The following is a 12,232-nucleotide window of genomic DNA, read 5'->3' on the forward strand; positions in this document are numbered from 1 at the left end:
GTTAGCTAACTGTTTGACTAATGATCCATGGCACTTTGTAATCTGGCTCCTGGCCTCTGTTCTACCCTATATCTGATTATGCAAAGTCATTCTTCAACCCAATCACATTATAAATAGTATGGATCAGTGATGAACTTCCACCCAGAGAGTCCTTCATATTGGCTGTCTCCTCAGTTTGGAAGGAACTTCCCCAACTAGGAACCCTTACTTTGGGCTCAGTTCCTACATCATCTCTCATCTCTCCTGGGAAGCCCTGTCTGTACCCTCATTCAGTTGAGAGTCTCTCTCTTCTGTTCCCACCACACCCCTTATATTCTTCCACCATAGAACTAGCCACATTTGCTTTGTTTTGCTTTTCCTTTTGGTGTTTTATTTCTTGACCACTAGAATGTGATGTTTCTTGGACTAAAATTGTATGTAATTTATCTTTGTCCCCAGGATGGTGCTTGGCATATATTGGGTACTTAATAAATGCTGTCAATATCTATGAATTTGTGTTATCAAAATATAAAATGCATCCTTTACATTCAATAAGAAAATGAGGGGGGTGAGGGGAGTGTTTAAGTGCCAATAACTTGATCAAGACTGCTCCTTCACTTCCTAACTTTTTGACCTTGGGAAGGTTACTCTAGCTATTCTGTAAATGGGTGATTATCTACTCCATAGATACTTATATATTGCTTTATCTCTAAACATTGTGGGGATTTTTAATAAATGGTAGTTATTATTATCTTCATCATAAGCTATTAAAAACCAGAGGAACTAATGCTAGCCTGATCTGGGGATTTCAAATACAACTCCCAAAATGCAGAAAAGAGTGTGTAAAGTTAAAACTATCTCAAAAATTTCCAGGAATAGGGGATATGTAAGAAATCTGTGAACTTAACTTTGAGAACAATTGGAAGGCATGGGGATTCAAAGAAAGATAACTTTATAAAAGTTACAAAATGATCCATTATCCAATTCAATTAATATTTATACAATAGTACTTATTCATTTGTGCTGATTTCTGGTCTAATCGGGGAATGGGATATTCATGTTAGCCACCAGAGTAATAATGTTTCAAAGGTGATGGCTATTTTTGTCATTTAAAAATTTTTGTTTTAAAACATGGTGGTACATACTGAAGTGTTTTAAATGTCATTCAGGACCAGAAAACAAGTAATTCCTGTTCATTTTCTTTGTAACAGGGATTGAATTCAGGGACGCTCAACCACTGAACCACATCCCCAGCCCTATTTTGTATTTTATTTAGAGATAGGGTCTCACTGAGTTGCTAAGCACCACACCATAGCTAAGGCTGGCTTTGAACTCAAATCCTCCTGTCTCAGTCTCCTGAGACACTGGGATTATAGGCATGCACCACCGCACCTGCTCTTCTGCTTTTTTAATCCCATACATTTTGAAGATATGAAATGCCTCAAGCTCAAAAGGAGCAAAGGAACTGGTAATTGCTTAAAATTTCCAGCAGATGGAGATAAAGTACCCTTAATTATGTACCAGGAAAGTAGCAAAACAAAGTTGATGCTTTTTTTTTCCAAAGAAAATAATACATCATTATATTAATCTTATTTTAATGAGTCCTAGTAATAAAAATTCATGTTACATTTAAGACTGTTTAAGTGTAGGTGTGTGTGTGTGTGTGTGTGTGTGTGTGTGTGGCACGTGTTATTCAACTTCAAACAGATATCACATGTACTTTTTAAAATAGACTTTATTATTGAGTGCAGTTTTAGGTTCACTGTATGATTGCAAGGAAAGTACAAAGATTTCCCAGTATATGTCCCCACACATGCACAGCCTCCCCCATTAGAGATACCATGGGTAGATAGTAGTTTTATTGTCCTAAAAATCCTCTGTACTGTCTATCTCTTCCTCCCTCACCCCTAGCCAGCACTGATGTTATTACTGTTGCTATAGTTTTTACTTTTCCAGTAAAAACATACAGTTGTAATCATACACTATGCAGCTTTCCAGATTGACTTCTTTCATTTCTATGTATATAGCTTTTCTTCATGTCTTTTCATAACTTCATAGCTCATTTCTTTTTAGCTCTAAATATTTTACCTTAAGGCCTATGATCTATTCTGAGTTAATTTTCATGAAGGGTATAAAGTTTATGTCCACAGTCATCTTTTTGCTTGTGGAAATCCAGTTGTTCAAGCAGTTTGTTTAAAAGACCATCAGTTCTCCACTGCATTGCTTCTGCCTCTTGTCAAAAATCACTTGATCATATTTATGTGTGTCTATTATCTGGGTTCTCTGTTCCTGATTTATTTGCCTATTCTTGCACCAATACCACAGTGTCTTGATTACTTTAGCTTTATAGAAAGACTTGAAGTTGAGTAGTGTCAGTCTTTCAACTATGTTCTTCCCCTTCATTATTGTTGCTAGTCCAGGTCTTTTACCATACCAAATAAGCTTTAGATTCAGTTTATCTATCCACAAAATAAATGGATGGAATTTTAATGGGATTGCATTGAATCTATGGACCAAATTGGAAGATGTGCCATCTTGACAACATTGAGTCTTGCAGGACATGAACAAAGAATATCTCTAACATTTCTTTAATCCTCCTTTGATTACTTTTATCAAAGTTTAATAGTTTTCTTCATGTATCTCTTATATATATTTTGTTAGATTTTTACCCAAGTATTTCATTTTGGGGTATGTTAATGTAAATAGTAATGCTTTTAATTTCAAATTTAACTTGTTTGCTGCAGAGGAAAACAAAACTTATATTTTCATATAATGTCCTGCAAACTTCATAAAATCACATACTAATTCTTGAAACTTTTTTTTTAACCAAATCTTTCAGATTTTCTGCATAGGTGATCTTGTCAGAATTATCTTTTCCTCTCTAATCAGTTTGGTTTTTATTTTGTTTTCTTGTTTTATTGCATGCTGGGTTGAAAAGAAGGAGCAAGAGGGGATTTTCAAATATCAGATTTGAATAAATGGGATAAATCCTATTCGTGTCATATGTTTGTTTTATATATCATTAGAGTTAATTTTCTAACACTTTTTTGAGGATTTTCCATTAATATTCAAGAGAGATATTTATCTGAAGTTTTCTTTTGTCTGGTTTTAGTGTGAGGGTAATGCTGACTTCATACAATAAACTCATTCTATAATATACATGAAAGAATTCTCCATTTCTATCTTTTGAAATAAATAGTGGGGAATGGTTTAACTTCTTTTTCTTTTATTTTTGTATTTTATTTTATTTTTTTATCTTCTTTCTTAAATGTTTGGTAGAATTCACTATTGAAACTAACTGGGTCTGGTGCTTCTGTTTTCAGTTATTATTGATTCAACCTCTTTAAGAGATATAATCCTATTCAAATTGTCTGTTTATTCCTGTGTGTTTCAACAGATTGTGTCTTTAAAGGAATTGGTCCATTTCATCTAGGTTATTAAATTTGTGGGCATAGTCCTTCATAATATTCCTTGGTTATCCTTTTAGCATTAAAAGGATCTATAATAATGTTCCCTCCCTCATTTATTTCTGATATTAGTAATTTGGGTCCTCTCTTTTTCTTAGCCTGGTTAGAGGTTTATCAATCATTTTATTTTCCTGAAAAATTGACTTTTGATTTAATGGATTTCTTGTATTTATTTCTTGTTTTCTGCTCTAATTCTTTTTATTTTGTTTCTCCTACTTATTTTGGATTAAATTTTCTCTTCTTAGTTTATTAAGTTGGAAAGCTATTGTTTTTCCAAATCTCTTTTCTTCTCTAAAATAGACATTTGATCCTACAAATTTTCCACTAAGCACAGCTTTTTCCTGATTCTCACAAATTTTGTGTAGGTTGTGTTTTTATTTTCATTTAGTTGAAAACATTTCAGCATTTCCCTTGAGATTTCTTCTTTGGCTTGTACATTATTTAGAAATGCATTTTTTAATCTCCAACCATCACTCTGTTATTGATTTCTAGTTTAATTCCCTTATAGTGTGAGAATAGATATTGTGTGATTTCTGTTCTTTTAAATTTGTCAAAAGTATGTTTTATAGCCGAGAGTGTGTTTGATCTTGATGAATATTGAATGTGAGTTTGAGAAGAATGTATATTCTGCTGCTGTTGAATGTAGTCAATAAATGTCCATTATATCCAATTAATTGATAGTGTTGCTATATTTAAATCTATACTTGCTGATTTTCTTCCTAGATCCATTCATTTCTAATAGATGAAGACTGATGTCTGCAACTGTAATATTAGGTCATCTATCTTCCTTTGTGATTCTATCAGTTTTTGTCACATGGATTTTTGACATATATACATTAAGGATTGTTATGTTTTCTTAGAAAACTGATCTATTCATCATTCATTATTCAGAAATGCATTGGTTAATATCCATGTGTTTATACAGTTTCTGTACTTTGTGTGTGTGTGTGTGTGTGTGTGTGTGTTGATTTCTATTTTTATTCCATTATGATCAGATAAGATACAGGGTATGATATCAATTTTTTTATTTGTTAAGAGTTGCTTTGTGGCCTAAAATATGGTCTGTTTTGGAGAAAGTTCCACGAGTAGCTGAAAAGAATGTGTATTTGGCTGTTTGGGGATGAAATGTTCTATAAATGTCTATTAAGCCAAATTGATTTATATATATATATATATATATAGAGAGAGAGAGAGAGAGAGAGAGAGAGAGAGAGATCTGAAGAGTGTTTACTGAGTTTATGTCTGAAAGACCTATCTATTCATGAGAGAAGTGTGCTAACATTACCCATACTATTGTACTGGGGTCTATTTGAGTCTATAATACAAATAGTGTGTGTTTTGTATATTCAAGCGTACCAAAGTGTGGGGCATAAATAGTTACTATCTTTATATCTTTTTACTAGATTGTTCTCTCCACCAGTATAAAGTGACCTTCTTTTTCTCTTCTAATTAATTTTGGCTTGAAGTATGTGTTGCTAGATTTGTGAGTAACTGTTCCTGCTTATTTTGGGACTCTATTCACATGATATGTTAATTTCCATCTTTTCATTTTCAGCCTGTGGCGCTCTCAGTGTTGCAAACAACATATGGTGAGATCTTCCTTTTTAAAATCCATTCTGCCATCCTGTCTTTTAATTAGAGAGGTAAAAGCATTTACATTCAAGGTTCATATAGAGAAATATGTATTAATTTCTGCAATTTTTATTTATTTATAATGTTTAAATTGGTCCTGTTTCTCATTTTCCTAGTTACTCTTCAAATGAGATATGTTGATTTGTGAGTTCTGGGTTTGGTTGTTTGTTGTTTTTTCCTTCTGTGCGAAGTATTTATGTTATTTTCTGTAGTGCTGGTTAGGAGTCATTCATTCTTTTAGTTTCTGTTTATCTTGGAAGGTTTTTATTCCATCTTTGATTTTGAAGGATAGCTTTGATGGTTATAACAATGTTGAGTTCTTTGGGGGCTTGGAACACATTATTCCTATCCTACTAGATTTTAGAGTTTGTGCTGAGAAATCAAAAGTGATTTTGATTGTCTTGTTTCTAAAAGTGAACTGACATTTTTCTCTTGAGGCTTTTTAAAATTCTATCCTTGTCTGTTTGTGAGGCATTTTAGTTATAATATGTTGTGGAGTGTTTTTTGTTTGTTTGTTTGTTTTTGTTGTTGTTGTTTATTTGGAATTCTAAATGCATCTTGTATCTGAATGTCCACTTCATTACCAAGGTTTAGAAATTTTATTATTTCCCTGAAGAGATTATCTCTGCCATTAGCCTGCATCACACTCTTCAATTCCAATGGTTCTTAAAATTTGGTTTCTTGTTTCCAGATGTCTTGTGTATTCTGGTATTGTTACTTATTTTCTTTTCTTTTGTACTGTCTGAATGTTCAAGACCTGCTCCAAGAACTTGTGTCTTCAGCATGGTCTAGTCTACTAGAGAGACTTTCAACTGAACACTTAATTTGATTTATTATGCCTTTCATCTCCAAAGTCTCTCTGTTTGGTTCTTTTTAAATATCTCTATCTCCTTATTGAATTTATCTTTTATATCCTGAACTGACTCCTTAATTCATTCAGTTGTTCTCTGTGTGCTCTTGGAAATCACTGATCATTTTTATAATAATTCATCTGAATTAATTATCTGATATTTCATCCACTTCAATATCTTTGGAGTCAATTGTTGGTGAATTATGAACTTTGGGAGGTGTCATGCTACCTTGTTTTTTCATCTTTCTTGTATTCCTGTATTGGGTTTTAGGTATCTGTTGAGATGGCGTTCTCTTTCACTCTTGTGTGTGTGCTTTTTTAGGACATAATCTTCTTTTGCCAAAGTATTCTAAAATGATCTAGATTAAAACCCCTCATACATGTGTCATCCAAATCTTTTTGTTAATTCTGTTTTTGCTATAGGATTGAATGGCCACAAGTAGAACCTACTTGGGGCCTGATTGTTAGTCTGGGTTTTTTGTCTTGTTTATTCTTTGTATTAAATTATCAGTGAAGTCTGAGTGTGGTTAATTTGTTTGTGGGGTAAGGTGCATTGTCACTTGGCTGAGTTTATTTCAGCAGTAGAGTTTCTACTCTGTGAACTTGTAGTGTCTCTGTAGATTCCCAGAACTTCAAGATACAGGGGAAAACAAACAATAGCAACAACCAAAGCAAACAAGTAAAAATGTCCTGTGCCTACATCTATAACATTAATTACCACAGAAACAGAAATGGTAAGGTCAGCAATTGCCAATAGCAAAAATGATAAATAGCTATGAAATAATCTCGCCTTAAAGTAAACAACAAGTGTCAACTATGTGATGCATAGTACTAATAAATGCATCCACATGAATGGTGGGGGCAGGAGTTATATAAATCAAATAGTTCTAAAAGATGGTAAAAATACTGTTCATTAAAAGAAAAGAAAATGTTATGGGAAGGTAAAAGAAAGTTCAGAATGTTCAAATGTAAACAGAGAGAATACAGAAGTGATGTAGCAAGTGGTGGACATAAATTAGAAGGAAGAGGAAAAATAGAACAAAGTAAAAAGAAAGAGGAAGCAAAAATAGGAGAATTTTACTGTCAGCAAGAGAAGAACAGAGAGAAAGAGAGACAAACAAAAACAAAGCAAAACAAAAATAAGTAAGAAAACAAAAAGCCATAATCCTCAAAAGACAAGGAAAAATAATATTTTAAAAATGCTAAAAATGAGGAAAAAATTTAAAAATACGTATATGGAGATATATATATATATATATATATATCTCCATATACGTATTTTTATGTGTATATATATATATCCACAAACCAAGCAGCACAGCAACACACACACACACACACACACACACACACACACACGAGCAACAGTAGGAAAAAGAAAAGAAAAAATATTCTTAAAGAAAAATGAAAGAAATGTCTTCACTGAGGTGGTCATAATTGTTAACAAGGATGGATGGTCACTGCTTGTACCCAATTGTCCTTCTTTCCATTTCTTCTTGGGTTATGCACTAAGGAAGGGGAAGCACAAGGGGTAGAGACTGTTGATTTCTTCCTCTTTGTGTTGCCGGTTGAAGGAGCCTAAAACTGAAATTGGTTGAAATAGCTTTCAACTCCCCCTTCTCACCAGAGTAAGAGTGGAATGGGAAGTACTATTGATTGGAGTTTTGTCAAGAACCTAAATGGACTCCCCGGGTGGGATTGCTGGGGAGTTCTAAGATAGGAATTCTGGTGGCTGAGGCTTACCTCAACTCAGGCCTTAGGGACTTTGTTGAGTGATACCTGTTCTGGAGAGACTATATCAACACATCCCTAAGGAAAAGGAGATGAAGATCCCTGCTCAGAGTCTAAATCTCAGGAACATCCAAGAATTCTACTCACAGGGCAGGGGAGACAACTCTCCACAGGTCTTACACACCCTGCGCCCATGAACACAACTTTCTCAGGCTTACACCAGGAGTGTGTTCACACTGGCCTGTTCAGTTTCTAGATCCTCTTCAGCTGGTCATAATAGCCACCAGACTCAAAGGAAAGCAGGTTGTATTCCCCTCTATTTTTCTGTCTTGAATTCTCACCCCCACCCCAAGTACAATCTCTGTCCCTGTTTTAATCATGTTCTGCTAAGCAGACCCTAGGCCCCATCATAGGAGCTTCTCAGGACAGTATGTTTGCTAGGATCTCCCAGGTTTCTGCAGCAGCAAGCTGCAGTGTAGCCTCCTCAAGATGCTCCTGCCTCAGCTCTCCACTTTCCAGTTAAGAAACACAGAGAACTTCACAAACACTTAACCATGCGGCCTCTGGATCAGCTAAGTGCAGGCTGATTTTCTGATCTACGTGTTTTTCTGTGCTCGATTTATCTATTGTGTTTCTCTCTGTTTATATTGCTCCTCCCCTCTGCGGTGAACCAGCATTGCCTCTGCTGCCACAATTGGTTCTCTCCGATGTAGGCTTTCTTGTTCTTCATGTAATGCATCTGAATTTGTGAGTCTCTAAATCTTGTCTGATATTGAATTTCAGTGAATTCCCTCTTTCACCCACCTTGATGAGAAACAATATTCCCACTGCTTGAATTCAAACCACAGAGCAACTGGAAATGCAGTCTTCCTCTAATCTGCCCTCTTGAACGGCTCTGTTTTGGGGGTTTCTATTGAGAACGCTTCAAGCTCAGAGTTTCTTTCCTCAGCACCCTGTCCAGTCTATTAATAAGCCCTTCAAAGGCATTCTTCACTCTGTTACAGTATTTTTATTTTTTTATCTCCTGGCATTTCTTTTCTTTTTTTCTTAGAATTTCCATCTTTTTGTTTACAATGATCATCTGCTCTTGTAACTGACTATTTTGTTCATTAAAACTGTTAGCATTTTAATTATAGCTTTTAAAATTCACAGTCTGATAATTCCAACATCCCTGCCATCTGAGTATCATTCTGACTCTCACTGTATCTTCAATCTGTATTTTATGCCTTTTAATTTTTTTTTCTTGATAGTAAGACTTGATGTACTGTGTAAAATAAATTGCTATAAGTAGACTTTTAGTAATGTGATTTTGAGGAAGTAGAGAAGGCTTTTCATTGTCCTAGATTAGGTTTCAGACTTTGGTGCCTCTGGACTGTGGGCTTTACAAGTTCTTCTTAGTCCATACTCTTAAATGAAATTGCATGGCTAAAGTGGGCTGAATTGAGTACTTCCATTTTCCAAGGTAAATTATATTCTGATAAAAACCCAGAATGTTAGACTGTGGCTAAATAGTTTCTCTTAAGAGCCAAGCTTGTTAAGAAGAATAGAATGCTCTAGTGTATTCTGAAACAATTCCTTTTCCCTTCCTCCTGCTGGCAACACAAGGAGATGTGCTAAGATCTTCACTGTGAGAACCAGGTCAAGTTCCTAGAGAGAAAACTCAGAATAAGTGTGGGAGCTTCCCCAACTACATGCCCCTAGAGTTTTTTTAACTCTCAGAGTAATCCATGAAGTATCTAGCAATTCATCAGTTCTAGTTCAGAAGTCCTTACCCTTGGCACCAGTTCCCACAAGGTTTTTTTCTTAAGGATTTTTCCTCCAGTAAATTGCAATTCTCTACTTTTACCATCTTTCTTTCCAGTTTGTGGGGCTGCGACCTCATTTTTCTTATAGATCTAAAAAGAGTTGAGTCTTCCATTTGCTTTTTACTTACTGAAACTGGTTGAAATGGCTTTCAGCTTCCCTTTTCACCAGTATAAGGTAGAATGGAATAGGAAGTACTATTGATTGTAGTTTTATCCAGACAGATGAGATCAATGGAATTCTAAGGTGGGAGTCTTTTACTCACAATTAAGGAAGAATGGTACCTTTCAAGCTTCTAAAATGCTGGGTCAGAAACCATAAGTCCCATAAACATTTTAAATCTCTTAGTATTCTTATAGTAAAAAGTGAATTATTTCACCAAAATATGAAGTAAACCTATTTATTAATTCTTACATTTTTTCAACTTACATATTTTAAAACAATATATTTAAGCACAGGAAGGTTATTTCATTCATTTTTGTTACTCTCTAAGAGAGATTTATGCTTAATTGAGGAAGACACCTGAACCTTAATGGCAAGGAGAATTTGATTAAAAAAAAAAAAAAACTCAAACTGCTTGAGATTTGAATGTCACTGGAGATGATGCAATGCAGTTTTTGTTTCTGTTTGTTGGTTTTCAGCTTTTTAAAAGTTTACTTTTACTCCCAATATAAAATATTTAGTTCTGCTTTAATATGATACATACATTCCTATAAATAATTCCATAAATTCAAAGAGGTCATGGGAAAAGTAGGACTAGAGGAACAACACTAAAAATTTCATCAGTGACACCTTTAAAAAAAAAGATAAAAAGTTGGGGCTACAGCTCAGTGGTAGAGCACTTGCCTAGCATGCATGAGGCCCTGGATTTAATTCCTAGCAGAACAGAAAAGGAGAGAAAGAAAAAGGGGAGGGGGGGAGAGAGAGAGAGAGAGAGAGACTTAAGTAAAAATGGCAACACCAATTTACACATATTAAATGGCACTATATATTACCCCAACATATTAGCACATAACACTTCAATATATAATGCATACTACATCATACTGCAACAAATATAGCACTTTACCTTGAAAAATAACTGGGACTTTATGAAATGCTTTTACACACCACTGAGAAGCCGAAAATATCAGTAAAGTAGAAAAAAGACAGAAATAAGAGAAATTTGGTGATTGAAAAGAGAAAAAAATAGAGACAATTCAGGTCAGAGGTTTCCCACATCTAAAGTTGACTCTGCAACCCAAGCTGTGAAAACACACAGAGGTAATTTGTGACCAGGGCAAACCTAAAGATTTATTGGTTTGGAACACAGTTGAGAGTATAACAAAGTGACTAGAAGGACAGCCCTAGAGGAGGAGACAAGCTGATTGTGACTTTCTTACCTGGAAAAGGCTGCATAACTGAACTGTAAGCCAAGATACATTTACTCCATCGGGCCTCCACCTGGGAGAGGATGGCCCCAGTTCTTTTCTTTGCTTGATAAATCTGGGTGTTTTCTTTTGTTGTGATGATCCAATATATAAATTTCCCACCCACAGTTAGGCTAGCCAGTGTCTTTTCTGCTGAATAAAAACATAAAGAACAAATCATACATTTCTTTAGTTTTCTACTCTAAACTTTTCCTGTAAGTGCTAAGTTTTGAGTCTTTCTATTTCTCAATATTAAAAAAAATACTTTTATACTACTTGGCTAAATGACGTATTCTCTCATTTTAGCTTCACATAAAGTCAATAAATTAGGTAAATGCTATTATTATCAGCTTCATTTTGTGAAAATGTATACTGAGATTTGTAGGACTTAAATAATATACTCAGAGCCATAGTTAATTAAGGTCAGAGCCAGGATTTAAAACCATTTATGCTACTCCAAGTCGAACAATAGCAATCTGTAACAGTAATAGGCCCAAGGCTCAGTGCTTTACTCAATGTTTTTTATCCATAGTTTGGAATGAATGCATGATAAACATATTAAAGATATTTTCAGATAATACACAATTATCACTGTCACCAGTAGGTTCAGTTACTACCTTGAAATTCTAAAGTATCACAACAGAATCAGGAAATGAATTGAAATGTAGTAGAAACAAACATAAAATCCTAAATTCAAGTTTAAAATAAACCCTATAAATTAACAAATAAAAGAGACCTGGTTTACTAACAGTTTATGTGAAAAAAAACTATCAGTTTTTTAAACATTAGAAAACTCAAAGATTTGATGCTACTTTTATCTTCAATAAGAAGACATAGGAAGTCAGAGTCCCCCTGCACTGATCGGGACATGTTAAAAGGACAACATATTATTACGGGGTGACATTTAATTAACTGGAGTTAAACAACAGGAAGATAACTAAGGCAAAGAAAGTCCTAGAAGCTACGTCACTGAAGAGTAGTTATAGATATACATATAGATATACATTTTTCTTCTAAAGAAAATGTTTAGAATGGACTATGACACCATCTCTACATAGTTAAATGGCAATCAAGTAAAAAGTGACTAATTTATTTTTTATAAATTTATAGATTAAAATCAGTGAAGAAATGGAGAAAAGGTTTTGGCTAAATATCAGGAAAAAAATCTAATTTCAGAATTGTTCCAAAATCGATTTTCTTATAAAGTAGTAATTTTTTTATAAACCTGTGTTCAATAAAGGTTATTTTTATAGAGGGGCTTTCTTTCAACATGACAGCTAAATAATCTTTAAAGGCATCTAATTTTCTGATTTTAGGATTATGAATTCTAATCATGAATTTATGAAAGACTGTTCTTTATA

General features: G+C 34.1%; 1 protein-coding gene across 5 annotated transcripts in view; it reads right to left on the reverse strand.

Moving 5' to 3' along the window:
- Ros1 (ROS proto-oncogene 1, receptor tyrosine kinase) overlaps nt 1-12,232 on the reverse strand; it is a 130,695-nt gene that overhangs the window by 43,505 nt on the left and 74,958 nt on the right. For 3 of the 5 annotated variants that reach the window (XM_046426421.2, XM_046426422.2, XM_046426426.2), the window contains exon 27: nt 10,845-11,024. In XM_046426421.2, the coding sequence (XP_046282377.1) occupies nt 10,845-11,024 (180 nt within the window). The remainder of the gene's footprint in view (nt 1-10,844; nt 11,025-12,232) is intronic. The other 2 variants (XM_046426423.2, XM_046426424.2) reach the window with 1 other exon arrangement.

The sequence above is a fragment of the Marmota monax genome, unplaced genomic scaffold, assembly GCF_021218885.2.
Source record: "Marmota monax isolate L192 unplaced genomic scaffold, Marmota_monax_Labrador192_F-V1.1 WCK01_AAM20220418_F8-fsc00174, whole genome shotgun sequence".
Taxonomy (NCBI): Eukaryota; Metazoa; Chordata; class Mammalia; order Rodentia; family Sciuridae; genus Marmota; species Marmota monax.